This window comes from Micrasema longulum, unplaced genomic scaffold, assembly GCF_059751315.1.
Source record: "Micrasema longulum isolate JH-2025_06_02 unplaced genomic scaffold, ASM5975131v1 h1tg001149l, whole genome shotgun sequence".
NCBI lineage: Eukaryota > Metazoa > Arthropoda > Insecta > Trichoptera > Brachycentridae > Micrasema > Micrasema longulum.
Window position 1 is genome coordinate 483,604 of NW_028278336.1, and position 22,637 is coordinate 506,240.

Consider the following 22,637-nt stretch of genomic DNA (forward strand, 5'->3'; position numbering starts at 1 on the left):
TTTTTTATGTCCTAACTTGTTAGAAAATTAAATAATAAAAATTTATACATGTCGAAAAATGGAATGTAGGAAAATTATACATTAATACGTATGACAGTTATGATATAAACATATACGTATATGGATTATAATGAAAACAGCAGCGATGTAATATATTTATTCCCGAAGCAATCTCATACAGTGGTCTCTACCCCTCGATACAATCCAATTATGGATCTTCATCTTAAATATAGACGTTGTTTTAGAGAACTTAATATGTTCATTCAAGACATTGAACACTCTTGGAGCTATATGTGAAAAGTGTCTCCGAACAAACATCGTACGCGTTCTCGGTATTAAGAAGTTTAGGTTACGCGAAAACCTCGTACGGGCATTCTGTTGGGACCTCCTTCCGTAGTTGCCTGACTAAAAAATTGTCAATACATTCTTGAAAAAGATTTGACGAATATCAAGAACTTTTAACAATTGAAATAATAGTTCAGATTGGTAGGCTGGAGGGCACCGAAGCATAACTCTAAGAATAAGTTTTTGCGTCTTGATTAGGGGGTTTATGACAATTGTCGAGCAACCTCCCCAGCCAATTATGCCATAAGCAGCCACCGATTGGAAAAGCGCAAAGTAGTCATAGTTGCCTAGTATATTCGTTTTCTATTTCGGATTGTACTTTTTTCTTCGAAATGCCAAATTGCTGTGTACGTAATTGTAATTCTAGGAGAAAAAAAATATGTGTGCGTTATAAAAACGTTATGTGGGCGTTAAACACTTCAACACATTCATATTTAGCCAATACAGTGACATCCAGCATTTATTTTGCTCTGTGCTTACTATTGGAGTACCAGGTAAATTGCATGATATTTCATAAATAATTATTTCAAGAATTTGACTCATGTTGCATGTTTGTTTGTCATGTATGCCATACTAATCTTTATTGACAATCTTTGGAACTTATATGGAACGGTTTATTTACTACTTTTGTACTTTGTGGAAATCTGTGATTGGTTATGAGTGTATAGAATATATAAGTTGTTTACTATAAATATGTATGTAGAACTGTTAGTTTCCCAAATATATATTTTTTAAATAAGTGCTTCCTTCATGTTTCATTCCTGTGCAGCAGCCTAGAAATGTCAATGTGAGATAAAATAAATTATCCACCATTAATAATATCATTTTGTTTCAGAATGTAAATTGTTGATGCCATGGCTCTTAATCTGCACGAAGAAAATATTTTTCATCTAAGAATAGCAGGGATCCAATGCTGATAACTGTGAATTTTTAAAAATAATACTAAATTATTATTTTTGATAATCGAATATACTAACCACTAACCACACACACATATATAATATTATTTTACGTGTGTCAGTTTTCTTTTTAAATTCTTTCTGATGCATCTAATAGAATCGAGGGATTTATTTTAACTGTAAAGTAAAACTATTAAAAATGTTTTTTAAAATTTTATTTATGTATTCCTATTCCACTATATTCCATTGTAAATTTATTCTGCAATATCAATATAAAATTGTTTTTGATACAAGACAGAAAAAATAAATTGCGTGCTAATACTTGTATTTAATAAAGCAATTTTGTATTGATATTGTTCAATAAATATCAATCTTTAAGGTAACGCAGTGATTTGAATTTTTGCGCCGTCGTTAAGCTTCTCGAATTCCATGCTAGAGAGCGCTGCGATCGACGCCGAAATACTTAGATATAATACTACAGTTTCCTGTCTAAATATATGTAGTGTCTGATTAAATAGTATATAATCTGTGGTAAAATCGACATAACCTAGAACGACCGGGAGCTAAGACCGATCAAGATATAGAAAATATTGTGGAAACATTTAATTTATCTGTCAGCTTTGATATAAATAAAGATGACAGAAGTTCAATTACAAGAGTTCAAATTAGATCCGGACTGTGAACTAAGGTTTGAAATTGAGTCGAAAAATGAAAAAGTAATCCTTGAGGTTAGTAAAAAAACAACGTATTAAACCATACTATGAATATGTTTAGTTTACAAGTTTTTAAGCGTTTAAATTATTATTATTGGCTTATTTGATTTTTGAAAACGTTAACAATATTGTATTTACCGGTGGCGGTAAATACAATATTGTTAGCGCCGACAAAACAATAACATTGCCGGTTTATGTCAAGTAAATTTTACAAGTAGATATCTCGTCAATTTGCTTTTTTTTTAATGATCTACATTACGGACAACCTCTATAACACCGAACATTAAAATTATAATTAAATAAATTGATGATTGTCCTAACTTAAGTTTTATAAAAAAAACATTAAGGGTGGGGGTCTAATTTATTTACAGCCTCAGCGTACGGATTGTGGTTTGAAATATGCTCCAAAACGAAAAATGTCATGTCAATGTTTTATTTGAATTAATAGAGATTGTACATTGTATTATTAGAGTTGGTAATAGATACTAACTATCCTCGATGGACGCCATGTTTGTAAAGCTAGGGTTTCCTAGGACAGCGGTGCCCGTATCTTAACGGCCGTAGTGGACGGTGATGCGGTGGACAGCCGTCGTAGTGGTGACTAGAGAGTGGTTTTATTTTTTAACAGTGTTATCAACACCATTTTTATAGGAAACCACTCTCTAGTCACCGTTACGACGGCTGTCAACCGCATTAATGTTCACTACGGCCGTTAAAATACGGGCACCGCTGTCCTAGGAAACCCGAGCTTTAGAATGGGTAATATATTTGCAATTGTTATAAAAAATAATTTTGACAAAAAATATACGTTGGTCCATCATCAGGATTGATGTTTGTAGATGTAATTGTCTGTCAAGTGAGAATCTAAACTAGTCAGCAAATGCGCCCTGCCCTCTTTCCCAGATTTTCCAATTGTCATGTGGCGTTATAAATCTCCTAACCTTAGAAGTTTGTCATTTAATATCTTAATTTTCACCGCCGTTCAGATGCACAATGAGTTTTTCTGGGTTATTACGCCGTGTTGTTTGCACTCTTCCGAAGTTTCAGATTGCATTACAGCTCCCATCATCAGGGTTGATGTTGCAACATCAGTATGCATACAGTTTATCACTAAATTATAAGTGCATTTTATTACCAGGGCGCGATATACAATATTAACAGGAAATTTATTTATTTAATTCACATAAACGCCCGGAGAGCTTTTACAAATATGGTACATAGATAAATATCTTGCTGAGAATTTCATTTACCTTTCTGATCATGGTCTTTCGCTTCGCTCTTCTCAGGAGAGAACACTTTCCATTCCTCGACATGGCACATCATTTTTCAGCTATTCCTTTACCGTTCAAGCTGCTAGACTTTGGAATGAGCTACCTCTTCGTATAAAAAAGTGCACCTTTACTAGTCACTTTCAAGAAACGCCAGCAAAATACCCTACAGCAATGATATATAATTATTAAAATCGTAATAAAACTTTCTTTTTCATGCAATTTTTTCTCTGTTTTTGATGTGTATATTATTATCTTAACTCTTTCTGAAATTAATTTATCAAATATTTTTGTGTACCATATCATATTATCTGTTAAATTTGTTAATAACAAATTAAATTATTATGAAAATAAAACTTTGTTATTAGTGTTACACAATTATATATATGACTAATAACAAAGTTTAATTTTCATAATAATTTATAATGAAGTGTTACGAAGTGAATGCCGATTCAATTAAAAATATTGTTTATAACTTTTTTTTTATATGTATTAGCGGACCCGACAGACGTCCTTCCCGAAAGTTGGCTTGCCTGCTATTACTTTGGAAAAAGACTTCATAGATAAGTAGGTACTTAGGTACTTGTTTGTGATTAAATTCTAAAACTAAAAATTGTTAATATTCAAATATTGAATTTAAGTTGGTACCTAGGTACTTGTTTATGGTGGAATTCCAAAACATAATAAATATTTTTTCAAATATGGCATTCTTTTTGCAAACTCCGATCTTCTCACCAACTGAGGGGTGTACTTATGTAGAAATACGATTTTTAAAAATGTATTGAATTTAATATTATTTTAGTATTACCAAAAATCCAGTAAAAAGAAATAAATGGGTAGAAATTATAAGGAATTTAAGGAAAGAATTTGATTGAGATCCACAAAAAACAAATACTGTTTGTAAACATTCAAAAACAAACCTTATTTAGACACAAAAAACAACATCTTTCCATTTTTTTGTAAATGCATTCTCCTCGAATGCAACCCTGATAGATCGATGATAAAAAAATTATGCTCCTTACTTATTTTTTAAGTATTAGATTGAAGATTTTAATATCTACGAACACGCACAGCACAAAGATCTATATTTCTATAAAAACCGCACGTAAATCGGTTAAGCCGTTAAGGAGGAGTTCAGTGACATCACACGTATAGAGGAATTGTATATATAAAGATATATATTTTGTTTAAATTCTTTACAATTTGCTTTTCAATTCTAACATTTTTCTTATATCCATATTTTTTATCTTTTTTACTATGCAAAGTTTCATACTTACTATGTTTGTACTTACCTGTATAATTTTTGTAAATGCCCCTTGGGCGTATTGTAAAATTAAATAAAAAGAAATAAATAAAATATAACGCGTGGTTTCGGATAATCCCAATGCTACCGCCTAATACTGAAACAGCATTAAGTGGGGTCTTACTGTATTTAATACCTTTTTATTATGTTATCTTATTCTTTTGTTTTTCCCCCTTTTCAGATTAAAAATGGTCTGGCTGAACTATTTGGTACAGAATTATTTAAAGGAAAACTTTATGAATTCCACACGGGAGCTAAAGTTGCTGTTTATACGTGGCACGGATGCACTATTGAACTCAGAGGAAAAACTGAAGTTAGCTACATTGCCAAAGAGACACCCATGGTAATTACCATATTGCTTACTTTGTACATCACCTTCATCTCCATACCCTTAATTGCACCTGATGGTGCGTAGGGAACTGCATTTGTGCTCCAAACACTGTGTATCTTGTTCATTTTGCGCCAGTACAGATTACAGATTCATTTGTCATTATAAAAATTTTCCCATCCATCTTCAGGTAATGTATCTGAATGCTCACGCCGCCCTAGAGCAGCATAGAGTGGCAGCTGAGGAGTCAGGGAGTAGAGGACCAATAACGATGATAGTCGGTCCGTGCGATGTTGGCAAAAGCACAGTCTCCCGAATACTACTGAATTATGCTGTTCGGATGCGAAGGAGACCCATTTTTGTAGACTTAGACGTTGGACAGGGACAAATTAGCGTCCCCGGTACTATAGGTAAACTATGCACCGTTTAAATATTTCATTTAACCCCTTACTGCATATCGGGCTTTAAGTATAAAAGTGAATATGTCTTTCTATACAGTCGAACCTGGATATAAGAGAGCCCACAGGACTGGGACATTTTTCTCTTATAAAGAGGTCTCTCTTATATCTATGCTTTTTTTTATAGAGGTCTACAAACATAACCAGGCTTCCTATTCCTATTATATATGTACTATTATGTACAGGAGGTAAAAAAATCGAAAGTACACGACATATGTATATATTAGGTAAAGAGTTTTTAGCTTCTCCGTTTTTAATTACTTTATAAAATGTCGATTCCCCTGCATTAAATCCTTTTTCAATATTGACTCGCAGTTTTCCGCTTTCATAAGTAGTTAAAATCTATTATAGAAAGAGTTTTCTGTACTATTTCCATGTGAGAAAGTTATTTAGAGTGTCCATAATTCCATTTTCCCATTCATACTTCTAGTTCTATTTTTCGCGTACATATTAAAACTTAATAATAAAAAAAGAGTAGAAAATAATTATTGGGGGTGCTGATGTTGCTTTCTGCGGTTTTCCTCTTATGGTAACACCTTAAACAGCAGTATTAAAATATAATGTCGTAACCTTATAAGTAGTAGTAACAATGACGAAACAAGCTTCATGTACTTTGGCATTGCCAGTATTATAATTAGTTATTGGCGTATTTTCACAGATGTGCACACTCTTTAGATTGATTAAATACCAATGGAAATTGATAATTATGTACTTATGTTCGCTAGGTGCATTACTGGTAGAAAGACCGGCAACAGTGGAAGAAGGTTTTAGTCAACAAGCACCTCTAGTTTACCATTTTGGCCACAAAAGCCCCAGTTATAATATAGAATTATTCAACGCTATAACCTCCAAACTGGCAGAAGTCATATCGGATCGCATGGAAATTAATAAAAAAGGTACTTACAAATTTATACTAGTCATAAATTAATGATAGAGAATGGGTAGAACCTCAAACCTTTGATCTGGAGTCCACCACACTACCACAGCCTGACTTATGTATATATCAACCCTGTTTAAATCAAAGGCAATTAACCCACATTCTAGAAAAATCGGTTAAATTACTTCAAATGTATTTTAAATCAATTGTGTAGGGTTTTATACATATTCCAGCAAAAGGATTTGAACTGCAGACGTCTTTTGAACCTAATCTTTTTGCCAGAATATATACAAGACCTATGCAATTAATTTAAAACACATTTGAAATGGCCTTTTCCTGAATTGTGGGTTTTTGCCTTTGACCTAAACACGCTCGGTATATTATAATTATTATATAATCATCGGAGCCCGTTGGAGGCAAAATATTGCGTCCTATTACTACGGAGCTTTATCAAGAAATATCTACAGAAGATCATTTATTTATAACATCCTTAATATTTTTATTGTTTTTAATCTGTTTTTATGTACACTTATTTGTTTATAAATTTGTATAAACCACTTAATTTTTTTAATTACACTTCGACCGGTTTCGAGGTTACTACCTCATCGTTACTACCTCAATTACACTTACGTTTCGAGGTTACTACCTCAATTACACTTCGACCGGTTTTGAGGTAGTAACGATGAGGTAGTTACCTCGAAACCGGTCGAAGTGTAATTAAAAAAATTAAGTGGTTTATACAAATTTATAAACAAATAAGTGTAAAATGTCATACCACAAAGTGAAAAATGTTTTTAATAACAATAATATGTTTTTATGTAGTTTAAAAAAATGCTTTGACTGCATTGCTTTTTTTCAAAGCTATATATATACATATATTTATTCTTTAATATCTTTTCACATTCCATTGAATTTGATGCTAAGAAAAATGTTATAAAAATCATATGAAATTTAATTTTGTTTCTTAACAGTAAATGAGACAAAAAGAAAAAAAATTCAATGTATTTTTTCAGATTAATAATAATAAACTATATATTTTCAGCCAGGTATTCTGGATGTGTGATCAACACATCTGGGTGGGTTAAAGGTGTTGGTTACCAAGTATTGACTCACGCTGCTCAAGCGTTCGAAGTAGACGTTATTTTAGTTCTGGACAATGAAAGATTATTCAATGAATTAGTTAGGGATATGCCGAAATTCGTAAAGGTTGTGTTTTTACCAAAGAGTGGAGGGGTAAGTTTATTTTTAAAAATGTATTGTGTTTTTCTGGCTTAATTTTCTTTGATAAATATATTAATTATGAAATCATGTTTCAGGTTGTGGAAAGATCGAAAAAACTCAGAGGAGAAATAAGAGATATGCGTATTAGAGAATATTTCTATGGAAAAAGAACGCCCTTCTATCCACACTCATTTGATGTCAAATTTGCAGATGCCAAAATATTCAAGGTAATTCATTATTAATACATTTCACAAAATTATAAGTAGATTCGAGCAGAATGTAGAATACAGTTCTGTGTATGAAATAGAACCAGAATCCAAAATAAGGAAATCGAATGGAGAGAATTATTGTGGAGGTTTCATTTTTGTAATAATCCACTATGTAATTGATTTTACAGATATTTTAGGTTTTAAAACATAAAATATGTATGCATAAGATGCAGTAAAGTTAATGCCATTTCACATTAATAATTCGCAAGTATTCTGCCTAAAATTTGTGATTTCCATGTCTCTACGATTTTCAGAAGATCTATATCGGGTCAGCAAATTTAATTCATGTTTATAAAGCTCAGAGTGATAATTCTCTAGAGAAGCCCTTAAGCTCTATTGCATAGAACAAAAGCGTTCCAAATTTTTGGTTTGGTTTTAGTTTAACAACAAACGTGTAATGGACGGTTTCGGTTTGCACTCGCATTCTCAGCACAAGTTCCTATGGTTCGTTGTATTTCTGAAATCTGTAGCTAAGCTCGTGGTCAGTAATCATAGAATTGTTTTTTTATTTTTAACAACCTAATAGAGTCACCTATATGTGACTATTAGATTATTATTCCAAGGTATAAAGTGATAATAATTGTAAACCAGCTAATGACAGATCATAAATATCCACTGTAAATGCCTATATTTCCATATGCCCTAATAATTTCTTCACCTCAGTTAAGATATTTATCAATAAAAATTTCTTCCATCTTGTTGAAATATCAGTCTATTTAAATTAAATATTACTTTTGCTATTATTCCATTTCTTTGTAGGAGTAAGCAGAGAGAACAAAATGCCACTTGTCTATCCTGACATACAATAAAAACATATATATTTATGTATTCTTTCGTTATCTATTTGTTCTAAGTGACCAAAAACTTTAAGAGGGTCAAACTCCAGTCCTTAAATATTCAGACATACTCAAAATATTATTACTACAATTAATGTAACATATTTTCTTATAAATTTATTTTAGATTGGTGCGAAGTCATTACCGGAGTCGTGTATGCCACTCGGTATGGCTGTCAACGACATTCTTACTAAAGTAGTTCCCGTGACTCCGTCTCCTTCTCTAGTACACCATTTACTGGCTGTATCGTTTGCCATCAGTCCCGACGAAGACGTCATCAGGACAAATGTAGCTGGATTCATCTGCGTGTAAGTTATTTATTTTTCGCAAAATATTATTTAGATAATGCCTATTTCAAAAAATTATCTTTACAGTGAGGAAGTTCAGTGTTTTTTTATTTGCTAGTATACTATCAACCTGAGCCAAAAATTTTCAGAAATATTTTTATGTTTTTTATCATCTCTATGATTTTTTAAAGTTTTGTAATTTTGAAATAACTCTGCCTCTGTCTACGAGTTGTCGTCGGCGAGTTGTGCCGAAATTTATCAAAACACACTTAATGTTGAAAAAAATGGCTACTGGGAAACTAGAAATCTATCTCAACACAATACCATAATTTATTGGTTATTTATTGTTCACACAATCCTGTGATGTTTTGAAGTAGTTCATTTTTATTAAAACCATTTTGATAATTTTTTTTATACATTTTTGAGAAACTTCGCCATACAATTTAATGCTCTAATTTTTTACTGCATGTAAGAAAATATTTTTTTATCCAATTTTCCATAACACTGAACTTCCTCATTGGGCCGTTTTGAGTTACTTATTCCTTGTTTAGTATGTAATTTTACATTATTTCAACATTTACTATGTTTTATTAAAATTACTCCACGGGACTTTATTCTGTGGTGAATGGGAACATCCATAGAGTAAAAAAGGGTTAATTTCTTTTGAAATCTAGTTAAGTCACTTAATAATGAGGAAGTTCGGTGATAATAGACTACCCAACTAAGCCAACAGTTTATTCGAAATGTTTTTATATATCGTAATATCAGCACTATGATTTTTGAAAGTTTTGTAATTTTGAAATTACCCCGCCAGTGACGTCACTACTCGTAGTTCTAGTCGGTGGTTCTGCTAATTAGTGAGTTTGGTTCCCGGAAACCATAAATCTATAACAACCTATCATTGGTTGATTCGGAAAAACTTGTGATATAATTCAAAGTATCTAATTTTTATTGATTTTTTCATATATTTTCGAGATACTTTACTGTATGCTAAATGCTTAAATGCTCTAATTTTTCCCCCGTGTAAGAATTTTTTTTTATATCCAATTTCCATAGCGCTGAACTTTCTCATTGCATACTGCACCAGCAAAGTAGCCTTATTAAACTCTACTTGTTACACAAACAAAAATTTTAATGTTTTTTTTTTTCAGGACTGCCGTTGATATGGACCGACAAGTATTTACTGTTCTATCACCACAGCCTCGTCCCCTGCCCAATACGATGCTCCTTATGTCAGAAATGCTTTTTATGGATGCACATTGATTGGCTAAATTTATTTTTAAATCTAGAACTAATAAAATATTTTTTTACAATTCAAGGAGCTTTATTTATTTCTGTAGGTTTATTTAACAAGATCATGATTTAATTTTAAGAAATTTATTTATTTTCTTTTCATTTAGAGGTACACTAGGTACTTACATATTCTGGAAAACAATATTTCGTAATTGTTTTACAGTATGACTCCGTTTATCCGAACTCCAGTCATCCTGATTGCCAAATATCCGGATAGTTATCAGGAAACAAAAAATAAAGGAGATGTTATAATAATCGGGTTGTGGTCCCACGGCTAATGTCTCAGACTCACGGCTCAAAGGTCCGTGATTCGAATCCAGTGGGATTCGGGAGAGTGCTACCCCAACTCGAGTCCCATTTACTAATAGTGAGTTATTTACATCTCATTAAAAATGGCCCTCAAAATGAAATATTCGGGTAAATCATAACACAAGTATTTCTTTTATTTAAAAAAAAAGGGTAAACCAGTTTATTCATCAAAGCAATGAGGAACTTCAGCTCTACGGAAAAAAATTAGAGCATTAAATTCGGCAAAGTTTTTTGAAAATGTACGACATATTTGAATAAAAACAAACTACTTCAAACGACGTCACTGGTTCATTTGAATCGACCAATGATAAGAAAGTAGTGAATAGAATAGAATGAGGACATCTACGGCAAGATGTATGAATGTGGAAGAAGCTAGGAATGTATCGAATATAGCTAGGAATATGAAGTCAGGATAGACATGTATGGAGGTTCATCCTCTAGCCCACCCTTATGGGGAAATAGTGTGATGACAGTAATAATAGTTGGGTAAAATGCAACCAGCTACTTTTCACAATTGAGCTACGGTTATGCTTAAGAAAGAAAGAAACCTGGATTTCTTAATAGTTTATTAAATAAATTTAATATCATGCATCTAGTAAAATAATGTAACAAGTATTTAGACCTTTATATTTACATAAAATTATTTCACAAGACAAATGCAAAACAAATGAACATATAGTTTGCACCATGAAATATTATTTATTGCTATTCAGTTTGTCATCAACTGCTGTGATCATATCGTTTTTTAACACCTTCATTCTGCCACTGCCCATTGTCATTTTGTGTAGATTTTTGTAGATGTTTATCTGCATATATTGTTGCTCTTTCTATAGCATCCGCTACCAACGACTCGCAATTGATTAAGCTAACCTGTCAATAGAATAATTAATTAAAATTTTAAAGAACATAGTTAAATAGAACAATATTTTGAGTTTGTCCAAATTTTTGTAGACAAGGACTAGATTCAACTCCCTGGGGAGCTGTTCATATTAACATATTACAACAGAGATGAAGAACATTTAAGAGAAGGTTATATAGAAGTCTTTAACTTCACAAACATCAACAGATGAAAGAATTGAAGGAATATAGATGTTTAAATATAGGCAGAATGGTGAATGTTAAACAGTGTGTAAAGTGGCCTCTTAAACCAGCCATTGATGCCTAGACTTCTATATTACCTTCTCCTTAATGTTCTTCATCTCTGTTGTAATATGTTAATAGTTAAATAGGTTAAGGTTCCATGAATTATTGAAAACAAGTGAAGGATATTTTTAACAGGTAGATCATTCTAAAAAAAAATACTACAGGAAATGCATAGTAGGTGCTCTTTCTGGAAGACTGAAGTGATAAGTTTTAAAAAATCTAACAAAACATACATAAATATATTTACCTTTTTTCCTTTCATATGTGCTAATGTATTAGGATTTTGATTCTTTGTTGGAGGAATAACATATGTATTAAATGTAGGTATGATACTTTGCATCCATTTCTCAGCTGTGAAATTTGCATTTACACAATCCTATAAATAAAATAGGTTAGTAATAAAAAATATTTGAAATGCACTTAGAATTTTTAAAGAATTAAAAACTCCTATGTTTTTTTTTACCTGTGGAACATGGCATGTAGCTTTAATAATGCCACAAGCACATCCTAGTATGAAGATTGGTTTTCCTTCACCACACTCAATAGCAGTGGTCAGAGACAGATTACCCGGTTCTAATAAATATGAACAAATTAGAAAATGTACTACGAAGGGTTTTTGTGTCATTTCAGACATTACTGACGCCATCTCTGCTTTTACCAATTCCCTGTAATAAAGTAAGATTAATTTACAATTTTCAAAATATTTATTATATTGTCACTGCTACAAGTGCCGCAGAAAAAATAGTTAACTGCGATGCAAGTTGGAAAGTATTTTATTTATTCAATTTTTGTTGAATTTCTGTAGTTATCTTGTCAAAAACTTACCCATTTATTAAACAAAGAAAAAGTTACTACTGTGACATTTAAATATTAAAAAATTGCCATCTTTTTTATGCTGGAATATCAATTTTTTTTTTTTGCTAGGTCATAGGGATAGAGAAAAAAACTACTGAATTCAAATAATTAAATAGTAAATTGACCAGCTTGTAAATTTTAAATTCATAATTTGGTTAAACTCACACAAGTGTCTTAGTATCCTTTTCTTTTATTTTCTTTTCCGCCGAACTAAGAGTTTCTAAACATTCAGCTCGAATACCATATGGAGCTCCATCTCCTTTGGACAGTTGATTCATTTCATTTCTGATACAGTTTATTTTTTCTAAAAAGTCTTTTTGGTTCGGAATATCGTTGTACTCTAATTCTTTATGCAAAACTTGCGCTTGATTTGCCAATGTGTATACCTGTAATTTAAAAATAAGAAAATACAAGTGGTATTAGTCAATGAGGAAGAAGGTGAAAAATGTTTTCTTACGCGGTAAAAATTAAAGAATTTAATTGTAAGCGAAGTGTCTCAAAAATGAAGAAAAAAATTAATAAAAATGATTTTGATAAAAATTAAATACTTTGAACGACGTCACTAGTTCTCTGAAATCAACCAATGACAGAGTGCTGTGATACATTTCCGGTTACCGGGATGCCAACTTACTAATCGGGACGACTCACCGTTGCGAACTTATGACATCACATTCAAAATCACAAAATTATAAAAAAATCATAGTTCTGTACAATACATAATTTATTTTTTTAAATTGACTTAGTTTGATAGTCTAAAAAATATTTTTAAAAAACCACTGTACATCATCATTTGGACTTTCGCGTTTCTGTGTCAATTTATATGAAAGTTGAACTGGCCAAATTTAGATTATCCTCTACAACTCAACGCAAACAAATTAAACTCAGAGCAAGCAGAGGATTTCAAAGTGAATAAATTGACTCTTTCAAGTGATTGTCCAAATATAACGTTTTCTCATTTTGACTATTATATTTTCAAAATAAACGGCCTTATTATACACTAAACTTAACATTTTATTTTGGTGGGTTAGTTGCACAGATTTGCATGTTTATTATTTTCAAAGCAATTTTTTAACTCAATAGGGGAAATTTTTTACATGAACATTTAGATTATTTTGAGGAAATAGATTCATTTACAATTTTCATTTTTAAAATCTCTACTGACATTTTTAATGCCAGAATAGATATTAAAAATTATTTTTTTAAATCGGTATTTGACTTTAGAATGGATGAAGAAAACAACTTAGAGGATTTATTATTTTATGAAAATAAATTATATCTGGGGAGCACCCAGAGCAAGCGTTCTCATATTACTGAATCTCCCCCTCAAAGTATGGGGCTATTAGGTAGGGGCAAGCACTCTAACATCCTCAGGTTTAACTAGCGTTCCCTCCGAGGATGTAACTTCTTTTATGATATAAACCATTATAGCGTTTGTGATATTTTATGCCATTCGAGAAAGTTTAAAAAAATTTTTTTGGAGTACATATGTATTTTGTGTTTACTTGTGTAGCTAGATCCCCAGCAACTGCTCGTATTGTAGGAGAGTGACCTCCAGCGCCACGTACTCCAGTGATGCAAAAATTCTTCACTAAGTGTGTGGAGGGAACATGAGTACCACAGCACAATTCCCTAAAATTAGTATGAATGGTTAGAAACTTATTTATTCTGTACCATTAATAATATTAACGCCGGCAAGGAGATAGAATATAAAATAACAAAGTGTTTTTACATTAGCAATCCAACAAAAATAAACTGAAAATATTTGAGATTTAGCAACATATACCTTTGACCGTTTTTAAAATTTAAATGCAAGCATCTGGAGGTATTATGAGAAGATAGTTGAATAATTTGTATAAACATACAAAATCTCAGAATACAAAAACTAAAATTTAACCTCAATATGCATTTCAATTAATAAATTACCTGGAGAATACATTATCTGCGCCTAACAAATCGATTTCTACTAGTCTCAAACCAGTTTCAGGATAAATTTCGCCTGGAACTGTCGTGACTTCACCGATGGACAGCAAATCTTGACTGTTAATAATTCTAGTTTTAACAGGTGTAACCTTTGAACACGCCATCCTAGAAGAATAAAAAACTAGTATGAAAATATAGCAACATTTAATGCTTAATTTATTGTAAATGTTAAAGTCTTGTTACCTAACCAATTCTTGGGCATCATTTATGGCTTTTGTGGATAGTTTCCCTCCGTAGACTGCTAAATCTAGAATGAGACCAGATTCCGTAACTCGGGAACTTAATTGGCAGGTTACACTATCAGGAAGAACTTTTTTTATGGCAGCATTCAATAAATGCGTCGCTGTATGGTGCTGCATAATATGTACTCTATTTTCTTTATTAATCACTAACTCTGCGCTGTCTCCAAGATGCAACTTCGTCTGTTGTTGGGTATCGGTGAACTTCCCGGAGTGTAAAACCAGGCCTTGGATTTTAGCAACACTTCGAACATTGAATATCGCACCATTGTTTAAAGTAATTTGGCCAATATCACATAATTGTCCCCCTTCTTCGCAGTAAAAATTTGTTTCTTTAAATATTAAGTGGTATTCCTTTTCATAATTAATATCGACGGAATCACAGCTATCTCCCTTATCTGTCAATATTTGTACTAGTTGAGAATTAACATTTTGGAATTCACACGTTCCATTATCGTGGAAATTGTATTTATATTTATAGGAATCGTCTGTTCCGATTGAGTGGTTTATCAACAGGCTGTCGATTTTCTTATTGAGAGACATATTTACTGATGAATTTATTGAATCGGTAAATACAGCCTTGTGTTTTGACTTATGTTCTAAAATATTTTCCCTTAGTGAATTTATATCTACAGATAAATTATTAATTTGCGCAACTTTGTTTATCATATCTTCATCCAAGCCAAATGTATCATATAATTTAAATGCTAGGCTACCGGGTATCTGTTTATCGCTGGAATTTTTCATAGTCTGAAAAAAAATCCTCCATCAAAAATAACATTATATGTATAAAAAATTACAAGAATAAAAAATTCAGTGCATTACCATTTTGAAATGCTTATATCCATCAGCTAAACCAGGGGTTAATTCCTGACTTAAGTTTACTGTTTCGGGATATTTTTTAAGTAACTCTTTCCTTTGTTTGTTTACGGTTTTTTCGAGCGCATAAAACATTTGTTCTTCCTGATTGATAATTTGTTTTATTTCATTATTTTTTTTAACTAACTCTGGATATGTTTTGCCTAATTTATCAGAGACTTCATCATGCAGGGCTGACAGCATTCCGAAGGGGCACTTGAACATTTGATTACTTATAGTAATTGACTTACGAATAACATTTCGTAAGCGTAAACTGTAAAAGGAAGACATTTTAAATTGAACTGATTTATTCCTATACATTTATTTCAACGTAAAAATACAATAACATACTTTCTACACGGGTATACACCATCAGCTAAACAGATGCTTATCATTCTTGAATGGTCCGCAAGCGTTCTATACGCAGTGTCAAGTTGAGAATTTTCACCAAATTTACCGGTGTATTTTGGAAAATTTCCACTCATCTAAAATATAAAAAAATAAACAATATAAAATATTCACAATTCCCTGACAAAATATTGATTTACTGACAATATTTGTAATTTTAACCGGTTATTATTTTTTAATCGAAAATTATTTTTACCTCGTGGATTTTTTCAAATAGTGGTAGAAAGATATCAGTATCATAATTAGATGATTTATTTTGTAGCAATGCCGTTAGCCTTTCCAATCCCATACCAGTATCTATATGGCATTTTGGCAGATTATCAATCACTCTATCATTTTGCCTGTAAATGATAAATGCATTTCATAAAATAATTCATTTAGTGGAAATAAATTTTACCAAAAATTCCGAAGTATTGTTTACACATAATATTTGAAGGACTAACTTTATAATTTTATATATAAAATAAGTTTTACATATGACTCTAAATGCAGTAACTATGCTGACCTCAGACCAAATGTTAACATTCACGTAGAATAAAACTAAGTTGAGTCTTCCGATGACCTTAGATGCCCAGTAAGTCTAATTTGGTTAAACTATGACATGCGTTACATATTCTCTAAATTTTACATGAAGTGGTGACATCTAATTTTAAAGACACTGTACCAAATAGGGAAAATACCGGACATTTCTGAATCGATATGCGCAGATAAATTACCCAAATGGAACACTCGATTTAATTTTACTCTACTATAGCAATTTGCTGACTGGATGCAGAACTATGTTGACCGTATTTTACTGACATTTTCATAAGAGCAATTTAAAATGAAATACTAGAACAAAAAATACATTTTTCACTTAAAATACTTCTGGACAAATAAGAATTATCGATAAACTGTTGTAAATACAATGATAAAACTTCTGCACAGTGTAAATAGTATGTTGGTAGAATAATACATCAAAACTATTCTGCATCGAGCCAATTAATTATTTAAACACTTTTAAGAATACAATTTATTGACTAGGAATCGGGATCGATTGATGAAAAGCGGCCTCCGTGGTGTAATGTTTAAGACGCTTGACTCATGCACGTAAGACTCCAGATTTGATTCCCGGTGAAAACACAAAAATTAAATATGACAGTTTTGAAGCCTGGGTGTTTTGTGCCGTGATTCACCATTGTAATTGGGCCTCCTGGGCCCCGATTACAATGAGAAGTTGACAGAGTTATCTTCGACTGTCCCTAAAGAAAAAACCGATATTTGTGTACGAAAATGAGTATATTTGCATGAAGATTTAAAGTATCTTCGTCGGTAACTTATAATTGAACATGTTTAGAGGAAAAAATGGTATGCATATTCTACTTTTCATACAGAAAACTTTATTTTACTTTGTAGATAAAATTGAAGATAAATGTTTACTTCCCATTATAATCGGGGCCCTGGCCTCCTGTCATGCAAAAAAAACATTTTAGATAAAAAAGTAAAGAAAAACCTCAGGAGTAAAGTAAACCTTCATTATAATAAGTATTCTCAAAATATTTTTGATATATATGTAATTGTTTACCTGTTAAACTGAATGAAGACAATATTCCATATTTCTACAAGACTGTTGTCATCTCGGCGGTAGTATATTTCTGTGCAGGGTCCACAAGGACCTGTCGTGCCCATTTCCCAAAAGTTGTCTTCTTTATTTCCAGCAATAAGATTCTGATCAGGTATTCTAAAAACAAAATAAAATCAGATATAAATAAGAATGAATTAAAACAAAGTAAAATTTGTACACATTTTTAAAAGTAATTAAATTATAAAAATATAAGCCAGATGTGAATTTAAGAGATTGCAGAGAGAAAAATACTTAATAGTAAAATGAAATATTTACCCAATACGTCTCCATATATCTCTGCATTCCAAATCTGGTTCTAAGCCCATTTCTTTGTCTCCGCCAAAATATGTGATGCAGAGTTTACTTGGATCAATACAATATGGTCCTGTTAGTAGTTCCCATGCCATTGAACAAGCCTCCAACTACAATTTTAAAAATATGTGAGTCCTGACAGTGAAGAAGTAACCTTGAAATCGGTCTCCAACTGATGTAGGTATATGAAAAATCCCACAGGGCGGATCATAAGCCTTGTTTTCATATGAGCTTTTATGCATTTTTTTTGTAATTTTGAGAATGTGACGATAAAATTCAGTGGTATTAACTGAGAAAAAAATAAGATACAAATTTTATTTTTTTATTATAAAATTATTTACGCACATTTCACAATACTTTCTGATATACGAATTCCCAAAAGACCTTTTATTCCTGTATAAGGTAAACAACTAATTTATTTACCCGCCATAGATGTCCTTTTTATTTTGCGAGTTCTAGATTCTATCACATCTATCGCATTTATTCGCCAATCACCAAAATCCACAGATTTGGAAATGAGTATTAGGGTATATTTTTGCTGATATATTTGGTTCTGGACTTGATAGTTATAAATCGAGGTTGATCAAATTTTTTACTTGCAATATAATTCTTCGACTATTTCTCTATGTTTGAAAATGTTTTATTTTAAAAATATTTTTAATTGCTTATGTGTGTTTACCTGCATACAATTGTTATAGTTATGCAATGTATTTATTTTATTACATCATCGGTCGGCGTGCGTTACCGCCAACCGACGATTTTGTCAAAAATTTGATTTTCATATTGGGGGATTTTTAACTCTTATTGGATGTTCTCTAATCATATGATATGCGTGGGACCAGGTGAACTTTTTAAAGAAGAATAGTATCGCGGATCGGAGTAAATAATGCGTTAGATTTTATTTTAAAAACAGGTTTTACTGTCTCCATAAAAGTTGATTTAGTAGATTGGCGGTAATGCACGCCGACTGATATTTTTTTATATTTTGTATGATTATTCTGAATTTTGACTGGGATTAAAAGAGTAATGTGATAGGCATTGATGATGATTTTGGCCTCATGGTGTATTTGTATTTTGGCGTATATAATATGTAGGATTAATATTTACTTTGTAATAGTCTCCAAATGACCAATTGCCAAGCATTTCAAAGAATGTGTGATGATATCCATCTGTCCCAACAATGTTCAGGTCGTTGTGTTTTCCTCCAACTCGGATACACTTCTGGGAGTTGGCAACTTTAGGAAATGGAGGTGAAAACTGGCCCAGGAAGATTCCTTTGAACTGAAATATGATAACAATAACGATGGATCAATTTGTCCCATAAAGTGCAAAATGTCTTTTTTGGGTAATTCAAAATATGCATATTTTAAACCTTTGTAGAAAATTTATCCGATGTCACACGGAAAAAATATTAATACCATTACCATTCTAATTTTTTGCTTATTAATAATAATAAAAATAATAATAATTTTAAAAATGTGACAAAGACCGTGGTATTACTCGACTTGATTGTCTTCTCAATTTTCTCGTATTAAATAGAACCTAAAAAGATGAAATAAAGGAATATAGTATGATTCCCTTTCTTGCATTTCTTGTAAAAAATAAACATTATACACCATTGAGTAACAACCATTGTAGTGTTTTATTTCGATGACAGATTTTTTAACAGAGATGAAAGAATTGTTAGGGAATATGGAAGTGGGCTTGTTTCATTGGCTTGATTTTATATATTTTTTTGGTTTTTATCGATTTTGGCCTTCTTCACTACAGGATCGAACATTTAAACAGTAAGCTGTAGAGAAGTGATAATTAAAATTAACATGTAAAATGCCATTTCTAGATCAATCGCACTGTTTTAGAGCATTTAATTAATTACTTTACAAACTTTGTAACTGTAGTAAAAATAAAAAAAAACTTCAGTATAGAAAAGCTTTAATCTGCATACTGCAAACATTGAACATTAAAAAAAAAAAAAACAAGGCGAGACAAATTTTGTGACATTTAGGTAAAGGTGTAAAAATCACTATTAGCTGATTATGCAGGGGAGCCATTCAAAGTTTTTTACTGATTTAATTCTTTAAAATACCATTTTGAGTGCTATTTTAGGATAAACTTTAAATGCATAAACTTCATTGAAATACGATACATACATGTTTGGCAATCCTACAGTATCTGAAAGCTTTGTGGGGATCATAGTCCATGATCGATGACACATACGTGTTAAATAATTCCACCTAAAATTATAAGTGCGACGACCGCTGAAGCAAGTCGGCGTTTTCTATAGAATCCAATACAATATATTATGCAACTCTAACGGTATTGCACGTAAAGATGAGAGCGTCGTCTTGTAGTACATTAACATCGTCCCTACCATGAAGATATAAAGAACAAAGGAATGTGGCCTATAAAGAGACCACAGGGCGCAGTCAACGCCCAGTGCAGTTCAGTTCAGTCAGTCACTCAGTTCCAGCATGTAGTTCAAGTGCAGTCACTTCAACACCTAATCTTTGTAACACTCGTGCGACATAATTTAATTCACTATTTATTCGCCATGTAATAAATACGCATTGAAACACCAACCACGTCTCTTCTGTCCACCTCTAACTGGGGTAGGAGCTCCAACCCTAAGCAACCCAAATCCTACAGCTTATTAAAAAAAAAATAAGGTTTGTTTTTGCTCCCCTGTAAACCTCGCAAAATGCAGATTCGATAGTAAACGTAGGAACCGTCGATATGAACATTGAGCACTGCACACATAGACAATATACTATTCTCGTTACTCTCTGGTCTCCGCAATTGTTTTTAGTAAAATAAAAGATGGAAGAATTCAAGAAATACTACCTAGACTCATATTTTAAACGCTCTCGTGGCCGTAGAGAACACATATATAGAGCGTATTAACATACTAAATACGCGATATAGGTGTTCTCTATGGCCGCGAGCTAGTTTAGAATAGCACCCCTGGTGCGGCAGGTATATACAAAACCAAACAGCTTTTAAAATAATAAGTATATATGTGAAAATGTTGTAAAAAAAAAAAATCATACCTGGTTCATTCCAGCGTTAATGAAGGGGACAGTTGGATCGCAAAATGGAACTACTGGGCTTGATGGAACAAATTTGTGTCCATTTTTATTAACAAAAAAATTTAAAAAGTCGTCGCGGATTTCGCTACTACTTTTGGCAGAGTATTTGCAATGATTACACGTCGTTTTGTAGATACGATCTTTAAAAATTCTCTTCAAATGTCGAAAGGAAACACCGTTTAAAATCATTTTAGAATATTTCGAAATCCAAGTTTCTCAGATGGGGAAATGTGATGCGATGCCTGATACAAAATGATTTCGTTGTAAGTGATAAGTTTACTATAAAAATATTTAACAGGTGTAACTGCAATATTATTTTAAAAATATAAGCAGTGAAACTAGTATTTATTAATAAAGATGCGACGTAGTGTTTGTTAAAATTGTAGATTTCAAATTCCTTTTATATTAAAATCTTTGATTTTTCGTAACATCAACACAAGTTTCCACTTATCACGAAGTCGCAAGAAGAAAAATAAAAACCGGATAAAATTACTTGAAATGACAAGTGTCATAAGCCATAAAACACAATTTATGACTGTGAACCTCTTCTTCTTCATCGTTTTTTCATGGCCTTTTCACTCGGGTGTTCTGGCCAGTGTCGAGTATTTTTTTTTTTACATATATACACATGTGTGAGTAATATAATATGTACAAGTTAGTATGTTAGTATTTAATATAATATATACATATAATAATAAAACATATTTACAGCTTTACACAATTTACAACTAGATATTTACAAAGGATTTTAAATACACGTTTATTGGGTGGGGACGGGAGAGTTAGAATATGAATGGGATATTAATATTAGAGAGGTCGGATGGGAAATCAGGATAACAATCATTTATGGGGCATCCAAAAAAATATGGTTTAAATCTTCCTCATCTAGCTGACATTCGCAAATGGCAGAGTCCCGGACATGGATTCTGAAGAGGTGAGAACCATTGCAGCATTGCCCAATGCGCATTCTGCATAAGGAGGATGTCTCAAACTTGTTCAGAATCACTTTGGAAAACCAAGGCTTTTTTGTTACATTTGGTTTCAGTTGGAAAAGATGTTTACCCTTGGCTTGGGAGGAGGCTATCCAATATTCTTGCCATGTGCGAAGTTGACTATGAACCTCAAACCATGCACTAAGTTTTTCGTTCATCCATCCTTTTTCTTTTTCTTCGCTTTTAATGGCCTTTTCACCATATCCATCCTGAGTGATTGTTAGACATATGTTGAGTGTGCAGTCACTGACCTTTGTAATTCCATTCCCCTGAATAATTTTATAAAACTTTTCCATATAAATTTATTGCAATATGTTGGCCTCTGTGGTGTAGTGGTCTCTTGAGCGTCTTCGCTTGACTCACAAATTGAAAGCTCCGGATTCGATTCCCACGGTGAAAATGTTTTTGATTTTTTCTCAAGTCTGGGTGTTCTGTACTGTAATTTGCCACTGTAATTGGGTCTTCTGGTCTGTTGTGATACAAAAAAACAAAAATAGATTGGGAAAACATTTTGATATGGACATCTGAAAGTTTGGTCATTTACAAAACCTATGACCTGTCAATGTCCAATTTGAGCGGCGGCTTTACACTCTGTGCAACATTCATAATTCTGTCTATGTTTAAACATCCACATTTTCTGAATTTTTCTATCTGTTGACTTCTGTGAAGTAAAAAAAGCTAAAACCTTTATATGAATGTATTACGTTGGAAAATTTTCTGTAATATTTTTTTTCCAAAGTTTTTAACGATTAAAT

General features: G+C 32.0%; 2 protein-coding genes across 3 annotated transcripts; one reads left to right on the plus strand and one right to left on the minus strand.

Moving 5' to 3' along the window:
• The first annotated feature begins 1,745 nt into the window (after window positions 1-1,745).
• On the plus strand, window positions 1,746-10,122 carry cbc (protein CLP1 homolog). 2 transcript variants are annotated; one of them, XM_088233811.1, is made up of 8 exons: window positions 1,746-1,972; window positions 4,710-4,871; window positions 5,047-5,266; window positions 6,040-6,210; window positions 7,234-7,424; window positions 7,508-7,639; window positions 8,644-8,825; window positions 9,956-10,122. In XM_088233811.1, exons 1-8 carry the CDS (start codon window positions 1,880-1,882, stop codon window positions 10,065-10,067), a joined length of 1,263 nt encoding a protein of 420 aa, XP_088089937.1. In that variant the 5' UTR covers window positions 1,746-1,879; the 3' UTR covers window positions 10,068-10,122. The 2 variants fall into 2 exon arrangements, with proteins under 2 accessions (XP_088089937.1, XP_088089938.1); XM_088233812.1 differs by lacking the exon at window positions 1,746-1,972 and adding an exon at window positions 3,727-3,792.
• Window positions 10,123-10,957: 835 nt separating this feature from the next.
• AlaRS-m (alanine--tRNA ligase, mitochondrial) lies at window positions 10,958-21,429 on the minus strand. The gene is made up of 14 exons (XM_088233813.1): window positions 20,852-21,429; window positions 18,912-19,085; window positions 17,769-17,914; window positions 17,454-17,609; window positions 16,086-16,230; window positions 15,833-15,966; window positions 15,449-15,755; window positions 14,568-15,373; window positions 14,328-14,489; window positions 13,907-14,033; window positions 12,570-12,790; window positions 12,013-12,214; window positions 11,797-11,925; window positions 10,958-11,276 (listed from the first exon to the last, which is right to left on the minus strand). Exons 1-14 carry the CDS (start codon window positions 21,077-21,079, stop codon window positions 11,127-11,129), a joined length of 3,087 nt encoding a protein of 1,028 aa, XP_088089939.1. The 5' UTR covers window positions 21,080-21,429; the 3' UTR covers window positions 10,958-11,126.
• Window positions 21,430-22,637: the final 1,208 nt, after the last annotated feature.

Bases quoted from the DNA above. Each gene is read 5' to 3' on its own strand.
- cbc (XM_088233811.1), top strand. From the start codon at position 1,880: ATGACAGAAGTTCAATTACAAGAGTTCAAATTAGATCCGGACTGTGAA. The intron at 1,973-4,709 runs GTTAGTAAAAAA...CCCCCTTTTCAG, and splicing joins ATGAAAAAGTAATCCTTGAG to ATTAAAAATGGTCTGGCTGA. The intron at 6,211-7,233 runs GTACTTACAAAT...ATATATTTTCAG, and splicing joins CATGGAAATTAATAAAAAAG to CCAGGTATTCTGGATGTGTG.
- AlaRS-m (XM_088233813.1), bottom strand. From the start codon at position 21,079: ATGATTTTAAACGGTGTTTCCTTTCGACATTTGAAGAGAATTTTTAAA. The intron at 15,756-15,832 runs GTATGTTATTGT...TTCCTTTTACAG, and splicing joins GGTGTATACCCGTGTAGAAA to TTTACGCTTACGAAATGTTA. The intron at 15,374-15,448 runs GTAATGCACTGA...ATTTTTTTTCAG, and splicing joins GATATAAGCATTTCAAAATG to ACTATGAAAAATTCCAGCGA.